The sequence below is a fragment of the Cuculus canorus genome, chromosome 3 (genome assembly GCF_017976375.1).
Source record: "Cuculus canorus isolate bCucCan1 chromosome 3, bCucCan1.pri, whole genome shotgun sequence".
Taxonomy (NCBI): Eukaryota; Metazoa; Chordata; class Aves; order Cuculiformes; family Cuculidae; genus Cuculus; species Cuculus canorus.
Window position 1 is genome coordinate 11,801,386 of NC_071403.1, and position 24,157 is coordinate 11,825,542.

Sequence of the window (24,157 nt, forward strand, 5' to 3'; positions counted from 1 at the left end):
TTGAGCAAAATTTGCACCCCCTCCCAGAAGGCAGGCAAGTATAGCCCTGTTATTTTCCAGATGGATGAACAAAAGAAGTTGCAGAAGATGGTTTCTGACAGTGCTGGGAACAAAACCCAGGGGCCAAACCACCTAACAGATTTACATAAAATGTATTCAAATGCAAAAGAAAATGTATTTTCTGAAGGTGTTTTGAACAGCTGCTGAGTAATTTAGTAGCAACACAGCATGCTACACCACAGCAACCACATTCACATCTTTCATTTACTACTAGTCCCCTGGATGCTGGCAGCTCTGCCAAGACAATGTGAACTGTAGGGGTGATAAAACAATTTCTGTGACAGTGTATAGATCCCTAGTTCCTGGTGTTCTCACTAAAACCCATCAGTTCAGTAGGAAGTCATATCCACCATCAATGCAAAAGGCTGACCAACACTGTGAATTGTGTAGAAGCTGTAGAAGGAAAAACCACAGGGACACGTATCCTGAGATGACTGTGAACTGGTGCTATATAAGCAGTATTTCACCGAATGAGGAAACATACAGCAGACATATGATACTGCAATTGAGTAAAGCCTCCACAAAAAGGCAACCAACAGCCTGGGGAGGAGTTTTATTTTAATATGCTCCAAACCTTCACATTATGTGTCTGTTTAATACACTTGGAGTGTGAACTCAAATGCAGACTTGGCCTTATATAAAGTTTTGTCATTTCATAGCGAATTACAGGCTTTCCACAGACACAGAGAACTTGTTTGCAAACTGTGTTAAAATAGTCAATATATCTTGAAATACCTTGTAATGCAGCAGATGGTTTTTGTGCCTCCACAAAGACAATAGCAGCTGTAGAGCTAGTTATTAATCAACTTTCTGTGTTCAATATATGCAAACGCTTATAATGTGACTGACTACGAGAATTCTACAATATAATCACCTTTACCTTCTGTTGAACAGTAGAAGGATAAAACCTTATCCAATACAAGGCAGCAACTAATTACAATTTAAATAAACTACAGAGGTCAAATTTTTATTACAAAATGTTGCCCACACAACTACTTATGCAAGGAATATAGAAAGATCACTTTCTGTGTCATTTCACAGTTCCTTCTGTGTTGGGTTGACCTTGGCAAGTCACCAGATGCACCCCAGCCATTCTCTCACTCCATGTCCTAATATGACAGCAGAGATGGGGTATTAAGACGAGGAAGCTCCTGAGTTGAGATAAAGGTAGGGAGATCAATAACAAATTTATCATCATGGGCAAAACAGACATGATGAGTGGAGAATTAGCTTAATTTATTGCAAATTAAATAGATTTAGGTAGTCAACAATGAAGACAAAACTTAAAAAAAAAATCTCTCTTTCTTCCAGGCTCAACTTTACTCCACTCCCACAGACTGCAGTGTATCTATCTGCTCTGGCATGATGTCTCCAGAGGCTCCAGAGGAATCTCTGCTCCAGTGCCCAGAGTAGCTTGTCCCCTCTTTCTTCTCTGACCTTGATGCTCACAGGACAGTTTTTCCCTTCCTTAAATACATCTTTCCCAAGGCTCCATCACCTTGACTGGGGATCAGCTGAAGCCAAGTGGCCCTGACCAGCACTGGGCAGCCCTCTCCTCACAAAGGTTGCCCTGCAGCCGCCGCTGCCAGCGCCCGGGCACTGCACCCGCTACTCTCTCTACAAACTTTGCATGCACTTTGCTAAAAGATTAAGCTATTAACATGTAGTAATACATTTATTACAGGAAAACCTAAGTGTCTTATTGTACAACCTTGTCAGTACCAGCATGACCACAGTGTCTGAAAACTAGTCTAGCTTTATTTGTTTTGGATTGTATGATGTATTACTTGCACAGACCTGCACATCTAACCTGCTTCTGGTGAAGGTGTCTGCTACATTTACCCACACCTTAGATTTCCATCTAAGCTTCTGCTCTAGCAATCTACCTTAGATTTCCATCTGCATTCAGCGTCCAGTGAAGAGCATTTTTATTTACTTCTGTGTTTCTAGCCGTGTGAAGGACAAGATCATGTAACGATCACAAAATGACAAAGAACCTTTGGATGAAGGTAATCATAGATACAGCAGCAGCAGCAGCAACTACACAGAAAGTGGATCAACAAAGTTAAAGTGAGTGGGACAAAAGGCAAGCAGCCCATAACAGTGAGCAAGCACAGAAAAAAGTCGCATGGAAAGTTTATGGTCTAATAAAAAGACAGGTCAATGTGGGCTTCGGGGAACAAGCAAAGGATAATAAGGACAGTCAAAATGTTGGCAAGATGAATAAAAAGACTTTTCCCACCTGGATTACCTACATCTCAGAATATATATTTATCACATAATCAATGTACTTGGGAAAGAAATACCTTCCTTTCTTGGTTGTGTTCCTTCAACGAGTTTCAGACTTCCAGAAAGATGTAGCTCACACATCTCTCTCTGACTGTACTACTAAGGAGAACTATCTAACAAATGCATGGGTAAATTTTACTCAATAGTCTCTTTAATCAAGTGATTCAATTCGCAGCACCAAATTTTCTTACTGCCTGGTATATAATACTAGACATAAACTGTCTTGTCTTGAAACAATTAGCTGTCTGACATCCTCTTTTGTTCCTTGTTATCTGCATATGTGCAAACTCTATGTTAAATATCTGCCTGAAATTTCTTTAGAGTGCAATAAATTATAAAAACTAGGTTATAGCAATTAAAATAAAATGATAAAACGCAGAATAAGTATCACCATTTCTTCCTTCCCTCATCTCTTATGAAAAATGATTTGTAATGAACTGTGTGAAACAGAGATCCAAGTTTGCATACCTGAGGTCCTGTGATGATTTTGGGTCACAGAACTCGACTATGCATAGTACAGAATACAGATCATGTACCAGGATCTCAATGCCACATCTTTTTAAATCTGTTTGAATACCTGACTTGCCCTCAGAGTGTTTAATCTCTTGAATACCTTTTTTGAGATAAATAAGTGCTATTCCTGCTTTAGAATTGTCCAAATTAAGTAACAAGCTAAGATTGATAAAGCCATGGAGGAAGTCTGCTGCTGAGCTAGCAGCCAACCACGTAGACTATGAAGAACTGCTCCCAGCTCCTCAGCACAGGGGAGAAAATCCAGATAACCTGCAGCAGTCTGGACTGCACACCCTTACTGCCTCTTTCATTGCGGAGACCTGCCCTTGGATTCCTCTACAGTTACCCGTGCTCATGAGGTGTATCAAAGGGAGATGAACTGACTTGTTGGGATATATGTTTCCCCATTCCTTGCACCATTCCTTTCTCAGATACTCATGCAAAGGCTAGATGCCCACTGTTCTTTAATTTTTACTAATTTTCAGTATCCACAGAGAAAATAGCACTTCCTATTGTTTTCAGCTAAAGTAAACCTGTAGAGAATTTTGAACTGTTACCAGCACACCAATCCAATTTTATTTCTGTATTGATCTTCCACTTAAGCAACAACAGGTTTGAGAAAGAAAAGTTAAAATAAATTGCTTTGCCTTCACAGAGATTTTTTTTTGCTTTAGATCTTCAGAACTCACAAATACTCAACAGTGTAAGAAATTATTATCACCTCACTTCATAGGAAGAAGACAACATGACACCTTCAAAAGCTGTTTGGTAATATACTCTGTTGCTGTACTTCTATGTATTGTGCCAGACTAACAGAAACAAAACAGTCGTCTGAAAAGTCCTCTGTGTGAAGGACTGTGTGACCAGATTGAAATGAATTTCAAAAGCATTCTACATACTTTATAAATAAGTAAATAAATAGTGAAACTATCAAAATATTAAACAATATTGAAAAAAAAATCCTTCAACATACCAGATTATTTTATATTTCAATAGTTTATTATTCCCTTCATAATCCAGCGACTCTTTCTTCCTTTAAGTCACAGATATCTGCATTGTTTCATGTACAATACCTAGTGTCTCTTCAGTAGTACAGAAGTCCCTTTTTATTATCATGTATGTGAAAGAAATGTTCTTCCTTCCAAGGAGATCAGGATTCTGCTTCCTGCTTATTTGCTGGGACAGAGGGAACTGCCAAGTATTTAAAAATCTTTACTATTTTTTTCACACTATCTCACCCAACCACAAGATGAAAAAGTGAATAACGTGAGATCATGGAGCAGAAACAATCTATCTAGAGAAACTGCAGTGAGTAAGTAATCACATCAGCAGTGCTTGGAATAAAATGCTTTATGCAGCACACAGGAAAAAAAGGGCTGTGGCATACTTGAAAGGATCAGTATGCAACATTACAGCAGTGTTTCCTTTAATACATGAAGGGAGAGTTCTAAAGAGCTTAGCAAATCCTGGAAATTTAGGTTAACTGCAGTTTAGAATTTGCATGATATAATGAAAAGAATACTTATAAATGCTTTAGTTGTAACATTGTTGAAAAGCAAATCAGATAATTTTCAGAGCAGATGTGTCCAGAAAACAAGAATTGGGCTATACAGACTATCAAAACTTTAATTTTGCTGTTTTCTTTGCAGAAACACAGAGATTCTTCCAAGTATGGAATCCTGAAACTGTAACACAAAACCAAATCTAGAAAGAAAAGGTAATGAAAAGTGTATTCATTATATTTTATAATATATACCTTAATTCTGGCAAATCCACAGCTCATGGTCTTCAGAAGACCCAATAAATTGTGACATGGAGCTTCAGCAAAATCACATAAACTAATTACTGCTATTAGCAACATCAGTCACTAAGAAATAAATAAATAACTACTGCAATTATTAACAATGCATTGAAACTGTTTCTTAATGTGATTATGAATCCTAGAGCTTTCATTGGAAAATGAGATTTTCTGGTTATTCTTGTTTCTGAAAATTACACTAGCTATTATTTATGTTACTTTTGATAAGAGGAGCTGCTAAATAGGAAGGTGTCAGTGTGTTCTGAATTATACAGAACTGTACTCATACTTTCTGAAGGTTATAGCATGAAAAGCTAACAATTTATTCACATATCTAATTACCAATTTATTTGTAATAAGCATAACAATGAAACATACATTATAGATTACTATGGTCATTAAACATCTGATCTCCTTTAAACATATGAATTCTGATATGACAAAGTTTGTAAGCGTCACTTATTAGTCCCATTCCTTTTTCCCATTACAACTGTAGTTGGAAAACACAAAGAAAATAGGCTGTCTTTAACAACTTGGTATTTCTTTATAATCGATAGTCAACAACAATGCAATTCTGGGTATGAATTCCTGGTTAACTTTTACAGAAAAATAAGAACAAAATCAAAATAGTAGTCAAAACTGAGAATATATATTATTATTTTCAAGTATGATCCTATACTTAAGAGATGGAGAATGGTGGAAATACAACAAAATTACTGTCCAGGAATACACTTTAACCACTGAAAAGACTAAAAACCCCTTCCATTCTACCACTATGCTATACAAGCTCTCTCACGGGACAGTCAGTATACAAGATATAAAGCTTGACTCATGTCAAAATGATCATTGACAAGACAGAAGTATCTTCAGAAGGATTTCCCTTTTTACTCATCATCTTAACACATTTCTTTTTATGAGTTTTGCATCAGTGAAAATTTAAACCTTCAACTCTTCATAGTGAATGAGTAATTATTTTACATAGTTATGAGACAATTATGCCTGCGGGCAAGCAAAATAACACTGCAAGATAAGAAATAAGATCGTATCTCTGTTTTCAATATAAATGTTGTCCAGAAAATGAAACAATCTTTTTGAAATCGAAGGTAACCAGTTGTCACAGGTTTGAAGAAAGATCACAAGAGTGTTTCTTCACATATATTATACATATGTGTACATTATAATAAAATCTGTAGTAAATAAATCTATTCCCAGGACACTATGCTAATGTAATCAAAACCACAGACGGGTAGGATTTACTTCTTGTGTTGATTTTTGGATCATGTATTGTTACACTGGGAGATTCTAAATAAGACAGGATTTACCAGCTTCATTTTCTTTTAGGGTAAATTAGTTCATCCTAAAAAGATAAATGCAATTCGAAATGATGCACTGCAGAGGTTACTGTGATTTTTATGTGTTACCTGATTTTTCTGTATTATGCCAAGTAGAACATTCTTATAAATATAAATACCCTCTAACAGCATTGGTAATACCGATGAAGTATGTTACATTCTTAAAATAGGTAATAACAGAGAATCATAGATTCTATGATGCTTAAAGCAGATAATAATATAGATGAAAATAAGAGTGAGAGCTATCCTTGTTTCTTATAGGGAATACAGTCACCTGTAGCATCTCTTATTCTAGGAAGGAAAAAGTTTAAATTCTGGTGGATGATGCCTTGAGGAGTAGAGGTTAAATTATGCCCTCTTTTTTTTCAGGACACTGAAGGGCAGACAAGAATTTACTATGTCAATTTCAAGCTCAAGTTCAGAGAATCTTTTTGAGTTAAAAGTTAACATTTGCTCCCGGACAGAATTTAATTTAACACTACGCCAGATATCACATAAAATTTGATTACATGAAATTACCAAAAAAAAATCTAATTTTTAAAATTTGGTGTTCAACAGGAGATTGGAAGCTGTGCCGTACTAACAGGACTTAGGAAAGAGAAATTTGTTTAAAAATCCAAGTAACTTTGTCAATGTTTGCACTATTATTTTCATGGTACTGGAGACATATATAAAATGTATTCCTTTATCATTAAGCCTGAGAACATCAGACCCTTGAGTTTTCAAGCTGATTTGAAGTTGCAGTAGTAACACCAGAAAGAAGAGGTTATCAATGGGGGAAAAAAGATTGTGAGAAAGAAATAAATTTTGTTTTGCAAACCTATTCTTCTGTCTTTTCAGAATGTTCATCATTTAAACACTGACTTCTATATTTCAGTGGAGACAGGTAACCTAAAGACCAGCTGCTAACTTTTAGCTGAATGGCAAAAAGGCCTTGAGAGCAATAATAGTATGAGTACTTTATTAATCTTTAATTTTTGCCATAAATCCACACAGTTATACAGACAAACTCTTTTAGACCAGATACGTAACTTAAAAGCAGGAAAGGTTAGGTGGAATGAGTATGACTCATTAGACTTTTCCTTAAACAACATGAATAATCAACAGCCTCATATTTTTTTCAGTCTATTTCTTTTTGAAATACAGTAAATGGAAGGGGGCAGATTTAGACTGGACATCAGGAAGAATTTCTTCAACGTGAGAGTGGTGAGACTCTGGCACAGATTGCCCAGGGACGTTGTGGCTGCTCCATCCCTGGAGGTGTTCAAGGCCAGGTTGGATGGGGTCTTGAGCAGCCTGATTTACTAAGATGTCCCTGCCCATGGCAGGGGGGTTGGAACTGAATGATCTTAAGGTCTTCTCCCATTCTAACTATTCTATGATTCTGTGATTCTAAACATACTTTGCCTTTCTTACATTGCCTCTGTTGTTTCAGGTAGGTCATAGAATTGCGCTTGTGACTCAGAGTCCGGTTCAGTGTGATGGAGGGTGCTGATCACACCAGATAAAAGTAGAACGACATAGCATGAACGAGAACACAAAAACATTGTGGCATCATATACTACAAACTAGTCTGTGGTGAGTTACTTTGGAATAAATCGTTCAAAATCAGTTATTGATAGAAATACAATTTTATGCTTAGAATAAATCTACCCAGCTTGAAAATAAAATAATCTAAATGAAATCTTAATATCGTTCTTAAAAAATCACGCCGTTTAACAAAAAAGAAAAAAAATCATTGCCAAAACACATGGCACTTCTGTCCTCCCATTACACAACAGCCATAAAATCAAGAAATAAAGAGGGTGAAAGAAGAGAATTCTGAAGTCAGTAAATACAGTATACAATTAATGAGACAGTCGTCTGCAAACATTTGCTGTAGAAATGCTATTTACGGTGAGTATTCTACCAGGACTTGTTCATGCTGAGGAGATAAAAATCGCCAAATCCAATGAGACCTACAGTTCTTTTGTAATTGAATGAAGCAATCTTTCTGGTCATGACCCAAGACAGAGATGCAACAGTTTTTAATAGAATTTTTGGACTAGAATCAGAGTTATTAAGCACTCAGGTATCTGCTGGAGGGATGATACAGCAGGACTCAAGCCATCTGGAAGATTTCTAGAGTGCTTTGACAATCTCATGACACAGGTACTCATGGAGTCAATAAGTGCAGGTGCTCTGTTGGACCTAATAGTTACGAATATGGAAGAACTGGTTGGAGGCATGAAAGCTAGAAGCAGCCTTGACTGCAGTGACCACCATAGGGTAGAATAAAGGATCCTAAGAGGAGGCAGCAAAGCAAAAAGCAGGAACACAATGCTGTATGTCAGAGAACAGTCTTTGGTGTTCTGCTTGAAAGAAACCCATTAGATATCCCTCTTGAGGGAAGAGTAGTCTGGGATACCTGGTCAATATTCAAATATCACCTCCTACAAGCTCAAAAAGGTCTATCCCCAAAAGGAGGAAATCAAGAAAATAAAGCAGGATGACTGGGTGGGTGGACAAGGAGTTTCTGATTGAACTCGGATATAAAAAGGAAGTGCATAATCCATGGAAACATGGGCAGATGGTCCAGGTAGTATACAAAGTTGCTGTCTGATCTTGCAATGACAGGGTTAGGAAAGTAGTTGACTATGGCAAGTGACACATAGGGCAACAAGAAAGGTTGCTACAAGAACACAGCAACAAAAGGAAGATTTAAGAAAATGTAGGGTCACTGCTGAATGGGGAAGGCGACCTGCTGACAGAGAACCTGGAAAAGGCTGAGATACTTCAGCCTTTATCGGCAAGACTGCCTTTCAGGTCAAAGGGGGTATTTTCACCATCTTTTCTGCATTGAGACCACATCTGCAGTGCTGTATTCAGTTCTGGGCTCCCCAGTACAATAAAGAGAAAAACTTACAGAATTGAGTTCAGCAAAAGGCAGCAAAGATGAGTAAAAGACTGGAGCTTTTTTCAGATATCCAAAATCTGATTGGACATAATCCTACACGGTCTATGTGACCCTGCTTGTGCAGGACTGTTGGACAATAGGGACACAATAGGTCCCTTCCAACCTAAATAATCATGTAATTCTGTGTTTCTGTGTTCTTGAGGTATTCCTGTAAGGTCAGTTAAGAAGACCTAGTCTAAATCAGAACATGAAGGGTATAGGAATTAAAACATCTGCTTTTCTAGTCAGTAGGTAATGAGCTTGAATAGCCAGAACAGTTGGTTCATTGACTTTGACAGATCACTGATGAAATACTGAATACTGTTGCTGAATGAAAGCAAAAAACTTGTTTCAGAAAGTGACAGATGTTTCTAAATGCACTGTATGTTCTGTTCAAACATAAAATCTAAAACTGAAGCAAAATCCAAAAGTAATCTTTTTCATACTCTTTATGAGAATCCATCCTCTTGAGTTATTTCAACTAGTAGGCCACAAAGAATAATTTAACTGGCTGATTCTAATGGTCCATCAAATGGTAAATTTTAATCGCATATGCAAGAATTTATATACATTATTTAGATGTAATGCATGTATATGGGACTATTATTTAGACTGAATAACAGATACAGCGATTCAACTATGTAAAGTCGTAACAGCAAGGTTGATGGAATTAGGATTAATGTTTTCAGGGAACAAACTATACAACCTTCCAACTTTACAGTGGCACATGTCATGATTATTTTACAAAACAAGTATATATTACAAACCGATCAGAGAGCTTCATTCTTGTTACAAGGCCAGATAAACTGTCATCAATTGAGGATAATTTCAGAGGAAAATAATCTCTAAGAAATTCGTTTTTAGGTTTTGTCCCACTACGACTTGTGCTAAGTTATCATGATCCACAATTTCTATTAAAAATGTAGTAAATATAAATATGTATAGTTGCATGTACAGTCATTCTGAAAGTAATTTCAAATTTAATTAAAATGTGTTAAATCTACTTAATGTCCTACAGCTTTTATAGCATCATAGGATAGTTTGGGTTGGAAGAGACCTTAAAGACCATCCAGTTCCTAACCCCCTGCTGTGGGCAGGGACACCGCACTGGATCAGGCTGCTCAAGGCCCCATCCAACCCGGACTTGAACACCTCCAAGGATGGGGCAGCCACAACTTCCCAACACAACCTAGGCCAGTGCCTCACTACCACACAGTAAAAAATTGATTTCTAATATCTAATCTAAATCTGCCCTCTTCCAGTTTAAAGACATTAACCCCTTGTCCTATCACCACATGCCCTTCTACAAAGTTGCTCTCCAGCTATCTTGTAGGCTCCATTCAGATACTAGAAGCCTGCTATGAGGTGTTCCTGGAGTGTCCTCCAATTTGGCAACCAGTGGAGTAGATGGTGCAGACTTCCCTGCCAGGGCTGAATCCTTTGCTCTCGGATGAGTGCCCACCGTTGTGCCTTGAGAGTCATGTAGGATGAGTGCCTTGAACTGTGCTGATGGTCACAGAACATGCCCAAATGGTGGGTACTTCAAGTCTCCAGCTTTATGTACTTTAACACAACATTCACATGGGTATGATTCATGCATGTGATGTTTTAAAATTCAGAATTAAAATATACAATAAGACAATCTAAATCACATCCAAATGTGTTTTCTTTTATCAATTTACAAATTCTTATGATAGAATAACAATCCTTATATCTCTTCCAGGTTGCTTTCACTGTTAATCTTCAAAGAATTTTGGAAAGTGGAGGTGTGTTAAGATGACAGTGATACTGCATTGAGTTGGCTCTAGTTATCTATCAAAACACCTTTCCTTTTCTCATTCATCACATAATTGATTATGTTGGAACTCAGTACTGCAAGTATGAAACTTAGGGGTATGTGAAGACAGCAAAATATCTTCCACGCATCACAAACATAGGCTACACAATATACCTGTCCAGATAGAAAGACACTGATGTTTACAAAGAGCTGCTCAGATTTTTCCAGTTCATCAAATTAAAAAAAAACAAACCTGTATTCCTGTAACTGGTCATGTTGGAAACAATTGCAAAATATCAGAAAAATTGTAATTTTTGGTTTTACTGATTTAATACAGTTTTCACTAATATCTGCACACTATGCAAAGCATCCAGCATCTGTAAATACTAGTAAAACGATCATTTAAAAATATGCACTAATATAAAAACATAAAATCTCTGGATGATGACACGAAATAGGTAACTCATGACTCAAAATTTTATGATGATTTACATATTCTTTAAAAATAACCCACTTTTGGAATGCACATGCTATAAAAACTTTGTAAGATCAGTTCAAACAAGTGTCTCTTCCGTGGAAAAGGAGGAATTGGAAGTATAAGTAAAACATGGACACCAGTGATATAATCCTGTAGTCTTGCCAAATTTTCCATGTAGAGGTTTAGGACTTTCACAGTTCAGAATGTGCCATCTGCCATTGAAGCATGAAGACCAAGTAATAAAACTAGGATTTTCTGTATAACTGCATGGTCTAAGCTATAGTTGGCCAAACAACATTATCTGAATAATTTATTTAACAAACAAGTGCTTTTATGGACAGCTAGAGGTGCCCTTTTCAGTCATGAGGAAATGTTTACATCCATTCCGCTGATTAAAGTGTGACAGAAAACTGGAAACAACTACATTCAATATGTTTACTTGGAAGTTACATGAAATATTAATGTACATAATACAACAATAAAGCTCTGTGGGGATGAGCACTGTATTCATTAAATTCCTGAGCAAAATTCTGACAATTCTGTGCAAGTAAATAAGATAGAAAAGAGTGACACTGTTCTATACAAGCAAGATTTTAATTAATGCTTGCCTAGAATATTCCAAACAGAGGAGAATGTGGTGTCCTCCATCACTGTCAAGAACAAACAATCAAAAATTTTTAAAGAAACAGAATTTTAAAAAATTATCTTTTAGAGAAGAACATTGTAGGATGTCTAAACCCCCCCCCTCAGTTTTCTTATTTTAAAAGCTAAAATCCATCCTGCTAGCTAGAATATCAAAATCCCAGTGAACTGATTATCTCAGTCTTGTTTGTTAAATTTACTTTCCTTCAAGCACTGAACTGAAGAAACTTCATCTGGCCCCAGTGACAACCACATCACTTTAATGACAACATACAGCAAATCTTGCATCAGGCAAATACATTTAAGAACTCACACATGGAAAGAAGTGTGTTTGAACCAATGTTCTTTGAATCATTTTAAAAACCAAGTCCATAAAAGCAATCCAAACTACATCTCAAGTATGTGCTCACAGCTTTAACTGAAAAGATTAATACAATTTCAATTATGAAATAACAAAAGAAATAGACTCAAATAAATGTACATTTTCAAAACCAGCAATAAAATCATTCTAAAATAAACAGAAGGGGAAACAACGAATAAAACAGGTCTCTATTGTCTTGAGGCAAGGCAAAAAATTAGCAATTCGAGGGTATTTTTGTTTGGGTTTTTTGGGTGTTTGTTTTTTTTTTTTTTGTTAAAGCTGTCATTTCACAAGGACCATAAAGACAATGACTGAACTCATTTAATCTTCATGAGGTTGGAAGGAAATGGTCATATCCAAGGAAGATAACCATAGTTAAGAGAAAGTAATAGCTGTAAACTATGGTGATATTTCAGCCTCACGTATATGATGGATTTAGAAAGAAAATCTTGAGATGAAAATCTGCTTCTATAGAAGTTATTGATTGCATTAACTATGCTGTTTATCCACTGGAGCCACAGTTGCATCCAGAACTGTAGTATGTGTCAAATACAAGCTTATGGCCTTATTCAAAGTACATTTTAAAATAAATGTTGTCTCCCAATTGGAGACTTTTCAAACGGTAGAAAAAAAAGTTATTTATTCCGATCTCTGTCACTTTTCCTGCATTACAGTGAAAAAGAAATCTCATTAATTTTGCAGGTAAAACATACAGATAGAATTACCTATCTTCAACAGCCACTAAGAGAATATAAATTAACAGTTTTGTCATGGATTCGTATTTTACAGCCTATGATACAAGATCCTGAGGGCCACAAATGCCTTGTCAAGTTTGCTTTTTGCATTGGTAGAGGTTAAGGATGATTGCTGAAGAACTACAATTTTATTGCTGTTTGGTGAAGGATATACTGCTCTCTCTACATTTTAGAAAGACTTAGAAGAATAATCAGTAGTCATTTTGAAGGCCAAGTCCATAAACTCAGATGCCTGTAAATCCCAGTCAGTAATAGTCTACAAACACACTTTGCAAGTTATTTAGTACTGTTTTAAAGACAGTAATATGAATTCCAGTAACAAAGATAATGCATATATTAAACTGACATTTTTTGTGTAATAACGTGGTGACTGAAGCCATAAACATACAGGTGTGAATTTTAAGGCAAAATAGGGAAATGTGTTTATTTTTAATTGTGAACCTGAACTCTATAATCAGAATCAATATTAACAACGCCATTTACCTGCATGTTTTTGCTAAGATATTCTTAGACTTTGAGATCTGTACAGCATTTAATGTCTTAATCTTGCAAAGCAGAGACAATGTTACCACAGTTAATACAGTGTAGACGATCAGCTGATCAATGGCTCACACAAGAGTAGTCTGAGATTTAAAAACAAACTTAGAATATTTGTTAGTATTGAGCTGCATACTTCTACCAAGTAGAAGTACTTCTATTTATCTACTGTCTCATAGGGAGCGGAAAAGGTAGAAATTTCTTTGTAGATTTTTATATACCTTCACAATTTGTACAAAAATCCTATAGCTAATAAGTGACTAGATTTGAATGTATGCTATGTGGCTTCATTAATGCGAGTCATTAATACCAACAGAAAATAAAAGGAAAAAATCTGTTTTAAATGGAGCGTAAGAGTAATATACAGTCCTGTGACCGAGAAGAAATATAAAATGTGAATGACACAGTTTATTAAATGGCAGATCCTCTCATCCTTTCATATATTGAATAAAGGTACTGTATCTATATTCTAAAGTTTGTACCTAGAAGAAGATGGTAAAAGTTACAGGGTAAGCACAAAATCTAACCAAAAAAAGAAAAAAAGGCCTAAACACTCTTTTCTCCCCATATCAAATTACTCTGTATACTGAGATCATCTAACTTCCACAGTTTAGAATTTTGCAGCATTTACAATGTACTGATACAGTGCAGGAAGAAAAGAGAAAAATCTTCTAGTGATGTTTTTATTTTCCTCTCCTTTGGTAGTAAGGAGTCAATCTTGAGAACCCTAAAGGGCATATTTCAGGGAAACTTTTGTGGTCTCCTTCAGATACCATCTCCTAGCAGCAAAAGTGGTCCTAGTTAAAACTACCTTTAATTTAATATCTTGTGCAAAAGTTCCCTCAGATCACAAGTGTTTACAGTTCAGATGCGGTTATTAGCTTTGATACTTTAAGTATGTAAGAAACAAAATCATATTTTGGTCATGATAACTCGATATTTTATGTGGCCATCGGAAGTATTTCTAAAATATTTTTAAAGTAAATATTAAATATTTTTGCCAATATTTTAATGTCAGTGATATAAACATAACACATTTGTTTTACTTAATTCTTCCCTTTTTCTTAAAGTGCACGTATGAAATTCCATGAGCAGAAAGGTGTTAACCCACTACCAAGGCATGATATCAATACGTTTTTTGCAAAATTATAAGCTAACCGTGCTGTGGACAGTTGTACTAGAAGAAAAGTGACAGTGCTGGTCAGCTACAATTGTATACTGCTGACAGTAAAGATGCGTATGCAGATATGACAGCTTACTGCATTGTGAGATGTCATAGGCATGCCTATTTTTAATTTTTCACCTTAAAATTAAAGAATAAATCAGTTTCTGAGGTTTCTGAGGACAAATCTAATTCATTCAATGTTTAAAATAATAACCATAAATTATGACCTACCCGTTTGTAAGCACCAACTATATGTTTAAATTGTTTCAGTTCTCAAACTGACTTCATTTGTATCTGTAAAAGTATCTGAAGTTTGAACATTTTGAAAGTTCTCCAAAGGACAGAACTAACCTGTGTGAACTAAAATATATTTTCAAAGAAGGACACTACCTTATGAAAAACATTTCCAAATATGCATATAATTTTGGCTTTCCAGTGTGACCTGTCTTTTTATTGTAAAAAAAAAGAAGGGAAATCCCACTTTATTGCTCAATATATTTAACTAAAACTCTTTAATATAACACAGTGGTAAATTCTTACCTTATTGTGATAGGGATTAGCATACCGTTGCTAATGGGTTGGTTGACTGATACAGTCAGAATGTTCTGAGAGTTTCCACAGCTGAACCGAACTGTTGGTTTTCCCTCCACGAGATACAAGTGAAGAAACTGTTCTCCAAAATTCTTTTCACCAGCTTTGAAAACAAAAATGGATACAGTCACACTTCTGAAAGTGTAGGACCTTCTAAAAATATTCCACACTACAGGAATGCCACTGCCAGTCATAACATCTACGTGACACTGGAGAGTCTTCTATCCATATACAGGACTCTGATTAAGTGACTGTGAGAATAAGATCGTGCCCTGATTATTAATAGCTGATAACAACTCAAAGTAAAAGAAAATAACCAAAAGACAAAGTTTATACCACTCTAGTTGTATAAACCCTATGGAAATCTTTACATTAATTGAAGGCAAATCTTTCTCTCTATCCAGTAGTATAATTAAGATGACAAAGGTGAGTGTAAAAATATGCTATAGCATCACAATTTACTATTTGATTTAGCTTTTCAAACATAAGAGAAAACAAACATTATGAAAGAACTCTTTCTTATAATGTCTGTAAAGATTATGAACAATTAATGATATATTTCTTTATTGTGAATATTTTCAGACTTTTTCTCTTGACATATTTCAAGAGAAATAACCTCATAGTCAACTAATAATTTAAAGATAAAGTAGCTGCAATAAGTCTAGATGGTTTTATTCCATCAATTGTTACCATTTGTATGCTTCTTAAATGCATACTGAAAATTACTCTGGAAAACATAATTATTAAGAATGTAAGTAAATTTGTCTTCATATCAAAACAAATACATTTTATAATCTATTAAAAATCATGTCCAAACCAGTACTTCTTGGATTAGTTTCTTTGCCTCTGACATATGTAGTAATTTTCTGTAAATCAATCGTATCTTATCATTTTGCCCAGATTTTTAACAGACAATCTGGGTTTTTTTGGCAGCCTGCACAAACAACAGTTAGTCCTTACTATTTGTTACTCTCAACCAACCATTGATAAAATCTTTGCTAATAATGACATTAAATAGGAAAATGCTTTTCAACAACCATATGGGGCAATTTAGTGAAGTGACATGCTCAGCAGTTACTGGTTCTCATAGTCTGCCTATCAGTTAGTCTATAAGTAGGCTTGTTTTCTGTATACAAGATTTATTATTCATATACATACTCATTTTCTCTTGTACATCTATATATACACACATTAACTGCTAAAAGGTATTGAAACAATACATCAGTATTGTATTCGTTTCTCTTTATTTTCACAAGCATAAATATGAACAAGGGAGGAAGGCACAGACCTCCTTTTCTGATCCTCATTGGCTGCTGTACTAGGTAATGATAGGTATTACACAAGTATTAGTCCTTTTGTATTTTCCCTTAAGAATCTGACTTAAATGTTCTTCTACATACTTTCTGATTTATACCCATACGTATATCAAAAGCCCCTTGTCTAAGATTTCTCAATGTAATTAAATATTTATTAATTATCTGCCAGAGATATAGATGTAAAATCACCATGTGGTAAAATCAGGGGCATTTATAAATGAATGATCTGACTTTTTTAATTAAAAAATCAAACTGTGTAATTATTTTCTAGTAAAATACACCTGAAACAAGTTTACTACTGTGATTTTCTTCCTATTTTTAAAAAAGTCTGTTGACAAAGACAATGGATTTTTGCCTTAGGAATGCATAAAACTAATTACTAGCTTAACCATGGAGGTATTGCTAACATCAGTATATTAATAAAATATTAAAATATAAGGAAGGTTAATCCTTCTTTTTGTACTTCTGTGGTTCTTGTACTTAGTGAGTGTAGTTGCTTCAAGATGACTTTCTCCTGACAGTTCATTTCTCAGCTGTTTGACGGTAGCACAGCTTCAAAAAGGCAGCAGAAGAAGCAGGAGATGTACTACTACTGAATGGAGCACAGCTGACAACACAGACTCTCTTTTTGAAGTCATTAGAATGGAAAAATTAAAGACTGAGCAAGGAGCAAAAAACAGGGATGAAGAGAAAACAGAGGTAGCATATGAACCTATAAAGGATATTATGTTTATCTGGCAGATTATCTTGGTGCCTGCATAGGGAAGTAATACATTACATAATTCTGTATAATCTGTATGTGTGCACGGTATTAATTCACAATACACTATTAATTCACAAACACTAAAGAGATTTTTATTTTTACAAATTTATATCATATTGTATTTTAAATTTATGTAAAACTGAATAAGCGTATTGATACAGACAGTCATTGAAAATATTTGTATTATTTGAAAAGGAATCCAGTTTCAGAGAGATATAGAAGAAAAAAAGAAAGAGCAAAAATAATGGAAAGAGACTAGTCCTATAGAAAGGGGGAAAGAGCCTGAGAAGGTCTAAGTAGCAACGTAAAGCTAAGATGCAATTAATGTTAAATACAGCCCCAGAGTTCTACAAGATATGTAGTCCTTCGCTGCTTCCCCTGTCTGTGCTCAAAAACCAGAAAGAGATCCAAACTATTTTTCTTTTCCTCTTAGCAGACACTTAACCTTAGAGAAACACCTAAAGGCCACTAAAAAAGTAGAATCTTGCAAGTCAGGTAAAGCCAGATTTTAGGGGTATCAAGGGGAACGAGAATGCGGGTATGATGTGTTAATGGGAACCAACAAAGAAAAAGCAAGTAAAACAACTCTTAGAAATTACGTAAAAATTACCCGGAGTACTTGGAGTTGTCAGGAACAGCTCCAATGTCAGGGTGAGAACTGAACTCCCACCACTGCGTCTTGACCCTCCCTTCTTCCCTCTTTCCGAGTGTATGGAAGACAAGAAGGGAGTTATGACATTTCATGAAGGTTTGGATATAGGCAACTAGAAGAACAAATACATGGTTCTCAAATAATACCACTCTGTCTTTCCAAAAAGTGCAAAGATAAATGTTCTAAAGAATCTAAAGTCACTTAGATAAGGCTGCAAACAAAATCTCTGTAAACATCTCAAAAATATTACATTAGGTTTATATTATTAATATGATATTAATCATACACTATTATATTGTGTTAACAATTTTTCCACAGAAAGTATGAACCTGAACAGCTATTAGGTTAGATGCAGGATGAATACATTATCTATAACAGAAGATACCTTCTGTTATAGATAATGTATTCATCCTGCATCTAACCTAATACCTTCTGTTATGATAATAATAAGTAAAATCAGATATGCAAAACCAGAAAGAATGCTTTAGTTGTCTGAAATTCCATCCAACCAATTTATTTTAATATTCGTTGTTTTCACTGGCAAGTGAAACTGGGATGAAATCCTTCCTCATATTTCTATGGAATTCAAGAAGAATGTATGTCAGCAGAAATCAGAAAGTGATATAGCCTTACCTCAGAAAATGAAAAAGCTCAAAGGTGTTCTTAGAAATACACATATACTCTGCTGAACATGCAAGAGGAAGCATAACCCACGAAAACTTAAGGAATAAAGAATCTCTGCAGGTGCCGCAAACTAGTTTCCTTTAACTAAGATTGCAGAGGACTTCCGTGCGATCAAAGCAATTCAAGTAAAATACGAAGTAATAGTTATCCCATGACAGTGAATATTAAACATTTGTAATTTATACATGCGTTGGTTTTTAATAGTTTAATTATCATAAAAGTGAAAATTACTCTATTTTTTTTTTCTGTGATTCAGATTCAGGGTTATGCTGTACCTGGAAGTATATCACATTGCAAATTAAAGTGAGTGAAGATCAATATTCTTGGGCATGACTAACTTAAAAGCTTTAAACACCTTTGTTCAGATTTTTATATCTTAGGAAATTGGTCTATGGAATTTCCATTACCAGTGGTTACAGAGGAAAAAATTTATTTGTGTGCTTTCAGAAGTCTTCGTTCAGGTAACATGAAATAAACTCCAGAATCTCTCTGAACAGGAACTGGAGAAGCATTCAGAATGAAAAAGACATGGAGTAGAAGAAGGTGTAAACAATTTGTTCTGGTTTGAGCTAAAGCAGAACCAATTTTCTAACTTTTCAGCTAAGCCTTTTCTAAGTGACTTCATTTCCTGAAAGTTAACAATCTGTTTTCAGACAGCGTTCATGTCTTCAGATGATAACGCCTGATGGATTTATTTATCCACCAAACCAACAAGGCATTGGTATGCAGAAAGGCAATAGCTTATACTTGAAACAAGGTTATCCTCAACTTGGTAGAATGCTGTAAGGCAAAAAGCCAAAGGGCTGAAAAGGGATTGCACTTGCAGGGAGGAGCAGACAGGACAGGTGACCCAAACCTGACCAATGAAGTATTCCATATATGCCATATTCAGTATAAAGCTTAGGGAACACAAAGGTCAAGCCTTCTTCCTTGATGGCCAGCATCCAGAGAGGACCAGGTCTGTCTGCCCTGATCCTGATCCGTGTGTTCCTGAATCTAGTTCCTGAATCCAGCTCCCATCTGCCACTGAGTTCAGCCCAGGACCTTCCCCCCAAGACTGCCCTGCTACACCCATGTTGATGTATATTCACTGGGAGTTCAATTTTGAATGTATGCATATATATTCTTTAATTAATATCATTATTTTCCTTTTTATTATTATTGCTTCATTAAAATTCTTTTAGTTTCAGTTTCCAACCTGTAAGTGTCTCTCTGTCATTTCACTCTCCTTTCTCCCAGGGAAGAGGATGGAACCGCACCTGCCCTGTGTTTACCTGCTGGCCAAGCCAGGGGATTGGGCTAAATCACGACCCAAATGAAGGGTTGGCAGAATGAAATTATAGGAAAAATGAGAAAGTACTATGTGTAATGTTTCTAGTGAGCACTTATTTCTTATATCCAGGAAAATTAAGAGCTTCATTTCTATGTATATTCTTTAATAAGAAAACTGAACTTAAAAAGTCTTAATAGTTTAGATTCTGTTAGATAGATATGCTTCAGAGGAAATAAGTGGTAGCATTAAAATCATCATTTGTTCTACTGTTCCTGTAATTCCTATAAAGAAAAAAATACTCTACAAAGCTTTAGACATCCTGTAGTTAAGAAACATGGTATTTTCCATTTATATCCTTTTGTCAGCTGATTTATATCCCTCTGCTTCTTTTGTAAACAGGAGAACCAACCAATGCCTTTTAGCTGCATTGAAAAAAAAAAAGAAATTTTTTTTTTCCCCACCAAAGATCCAGATACACACTTCAATTAACAGCATCTACAGAGAAATAGAAGTTCACTGAGAACTGCAGCTTCTTTAGAATTACTATTAATTACCACCAGGTAACAAGTCAGCTCTAAATCCTCAAAGAATATGTATTTCTGTGACATATTCCCAGTTCCTTTCAAAAAGGATTGAAAAGGCATTTATAAATCTTCACTCCATAACAAAAGAAAGTATACTCATTTGTCACAGCTTGAATCTCATGGCACATATTCATTTCCCTTTCCTTATTACAGTCTTCTTTACCCAGTCTGTGGAAATTCAAAGGCTTATTCAGACAGTATAGCGTGCTTAAATGTTATCCTTAAATACCGATTTTACTTCTGTTCTGCTGCTGCTCATGGTCTGTTATATGTTGTTGTTCTTAAGATGGGGTTTCTTTCTTTAAGAAAGGTTTCTTTCAAGAGCAGAACCTGCTATGAGGTGACCAGCCGTACTTGCCATATGTATTTTCCTACAAGAGTCAGTTGTTCAGACAGAGGAAAAAACCACAGACCTGCAGAGTTTAGCCTGAAACGTTACACAAACCCAACAGTAATCACCAAGCAGCTTGAAGGAGTTCAACAAGTAGGACAAATACACAAAGCATAGATATTTGGGAGGCCAGTGAAAAGAGGTTAAGACATATATTTCAACTTGAGAATGTTTTTTAGCTTTTATCTTCGCAGGTAATTATTCTACGCATATCTGAGAATGAAATTTATACACCTATGTAGAAATGTTCTGGTCTGAAAAGTGAATATATTTGCAAAGATAAATCAGAAAATAAGTGAAATGGGCATTGATACTAATGTAGAGATGACATATTCTCTTGTATTATTCCTATATATTATGAAAATACACCTTTCAATTTCTAACATAACTATTGGAGACAAAATATTCTTGGCAATCTCAACAGTTTCTTAGGTGTAAGTTTTAACAAAATGGAACATTAGGTTTGAAATATCTTACATATATTACTGGAGAAGTTTAAAATGGAAGTAACGTACAATAAATTGAATACAGGCTAGGCAAATAATTTACATACGTTAAACATAATTTGCATGCTCCAGAATTTTATAAAGAGGTAAAACCAAGGTGGGCACACAGAACAAAACCCCTTCTGGAGTAACTATGATGGGAGCGTTCCATGCAAACCCTTTTGGCATAGCTTAATTTTTTTCTCCTAGGATTCTTAAAATTCTGTGGTTAACTAAGCAAAGGAAATTATAATACTGAAACCACTTTCATTTTTAAAAAAATAACAAAAGGGCAATTTCCTTTGAAATCTGTGTGAGGACTTCTGGCAGTGTGGTGAGCAGGAACTGGAGGCCTTCTGCCACTGCCGCTTCCATAGAATTTCCTTTAATTGTTTGTTTTGAGAATGAAAGAGATATGAAGTGTACTAGTGTTACTTTTTCCTTTAAAAAATGCTTTTAATATGATAATATTTAGCTAGTTAACTAGTGTCACTAGCTTGATTTTTATGAAACACGCCTGTGGGAAAAAATTCTTCAAGTTCTATTCTCCCTGACATTATTGTTCTTTACTCTTAAAACAAAAGACTTTTTCTCCAAATGTACATCTGTTACTTCTGCAGAGCTAGAAGACTGAAAAACCACATCATTTAAAAATACTTTTTTCTCATTGTCAGTTTGAGGTTTTCTGTGATGTGTTATTGGCTGTAAATTTCATAGTGGATTACCAGCTTTTAAATTTAATATTTGATGCTAGAAAAAAGTAATCATTTCTGCTTCTGGTACTGAAAGATTTTGTGTACGTATACACATGAAAATAACTTCTATGATTAATTGCAATTTAGGAACATTAATATTTTCTCAGAAATTTTCATCCATGAGGATATAATCTGACAAAGACTACAGAATTTGAGGCAGCAGCATTTTGAATATATTTGGTATGATTTTGAATATCTTAAACTGGCAGTTGAATTCAGTGGGGCTTATTATGCACTGATTAAATACAAAGTAACATCAAAATATCCCCAGAATTATATAGTATTTGTGTCTCTATAACTGGATCAGGCATAAGGAAAACATTTTTTTTGTTAAATCAATGCATTTTCTTTGATAAAAACAATGGTAGAAGCATATTCACTGGGATAGAGGGAGTGAAATTAAGGAGAATAATAGAACTATCAATTAAATCCACTGTGGTGTTCTCCCTCAGTACCCAAAGGAAACATTCACGCCCTCTTTTCACAGCACCATTTCATCTGCACTTAAACTCTGAATGCATAATCCTGAGCCAGTCTGCATGTTTCAACTCATGTTGCCCAAGACACTTAAACCTTTGACCTCTGTCTACCCCAAGTACTCAACCACATGGGTGAAACATATGAGTTATGTGTAGATGACCTGCCTTATCATGCCAGTTGGCCAGAACTAAACAAATAAAATGTGACAGTTTCTAAGTTTCTCATATTAATTTGAAAAACCATAAGCAGTAAAGCAGAAATTCCATAGCTCACACAGATTTATATCACAGTGTGAAAACTCAAGATAACACTAATTTCTGATTCTCAACACTACTCTAAGAAGCCCATTAATTCCAAATACAGGCTAGCTCTCACCTGACAATTGTAGAAACCTAAAAAGAAAAGGCAGGGACATGTCCTAAAAATATTATAAATTTTAATGTCTTTTTTCAATGCATTTCATTTTAAATAATGATTGTGAATAAAAGTATGAAACACCTGCTGCTAACTAAAGCTTAGGTTGTAACTCTGCCTTGTATAGCTTGATTGAAATGAAAAAGAGAGGATATACTGTTCATCTTCATGTAATTTCTGTATAAAACACAATGGAGAAGCAAGTATCTTGTATTTGTGTGTAATTATGAGAAAGCAAAGATACTGAAAGAATCAGAATGAGATTTTCAGGTTTTTTGCACTTTTGATGTCTGCAAAGATTAGCAAGCTCATTATGTTTAAAGTAGTTGAATTGTAAACTGGGCAAACAACATCTAGCACTGCAAACTTTATTTCAAAACTACTCCAAACACCATCCTTCTCCAGGTTTGTAAATTTACTGCTTTCAGATCAAAACCTTTTCCAACAAGTTAACGATAGAACCCAGTTTGGCTCTGGCTGTAGGAGTACAACACACCTATCCAGGATCTCAGAAAACACCCTTTCTTCCTAAGAAGAACAGAGAAACTTCTATGTTGTATTTTTCTTTCTTTTTTTTTTTTTAATCAACAGACATACTCCGTAGGGCTCACAGGTAGACAGCAAGCTTTACTTTAACTTTGGTTAGAAGCCAGCTACTTTGCAGTGCCGTGGAAAACAAAACCATTAAATGCTAAGTATATTCAAAATACTTCCTGTGACTGTCCTTGAATTCTTCTTGAAAGAGAAATAACTCCTCTTGAAATTGAAATATCTAACAAGTACAAAACACTTCAACATAAAGAACTGCTGCATCTCCTCTTAGCCATTATTCTCAGCAAATTCTGCAGCCGTGTGGCTTGGGCAGCTGCAGCAACAGTCCAAGGGAGAAAGATTTGAGATAACATTTTGGAAAAAGCAGTAAAGGTAAATGTTCAGTGTGGGGCTGCAGTGTTTTACAGCTAAGAAAGAATTATACAGATAATAGTAAAAGATATAATTAAAAAATGCTGTGAAGCTTATACTATTTTTAACACTGGCTTATAAATATTTACACAATGAAGGTGTAATTTCAAATAAATTTTTTTTTACTATGAGGGTGGTGAGGCA

General features: G+C 35.2%; 1 protein-coding gene across 3 annotated transcripts in view; it reads right to left on the reverse strand.

Annotated features, from left to right (window-relative positions):
* EYS (eyes shut homolog) overlaps positions 1 to 24,157 on the reverse strand; it is an 880,825-nt gene that overhangs the window by 138,820 nt on the left and 717,848 nt on the right. For all 3 annotated transcript variants that reach the window (XM_054063979.1, XM_054063978.1, XM_054063977.1), the window contains one exon: positions 15,203 to 15,356. In XM_054063979.1, coding sequence (XP_053919954.1) covers positions 15,203 to 15,356 — 154 coding nt within the window. The remainder of the gene's footprint in view (positions 1 to 15,202; positions 15,357 to 24,157) is intronic.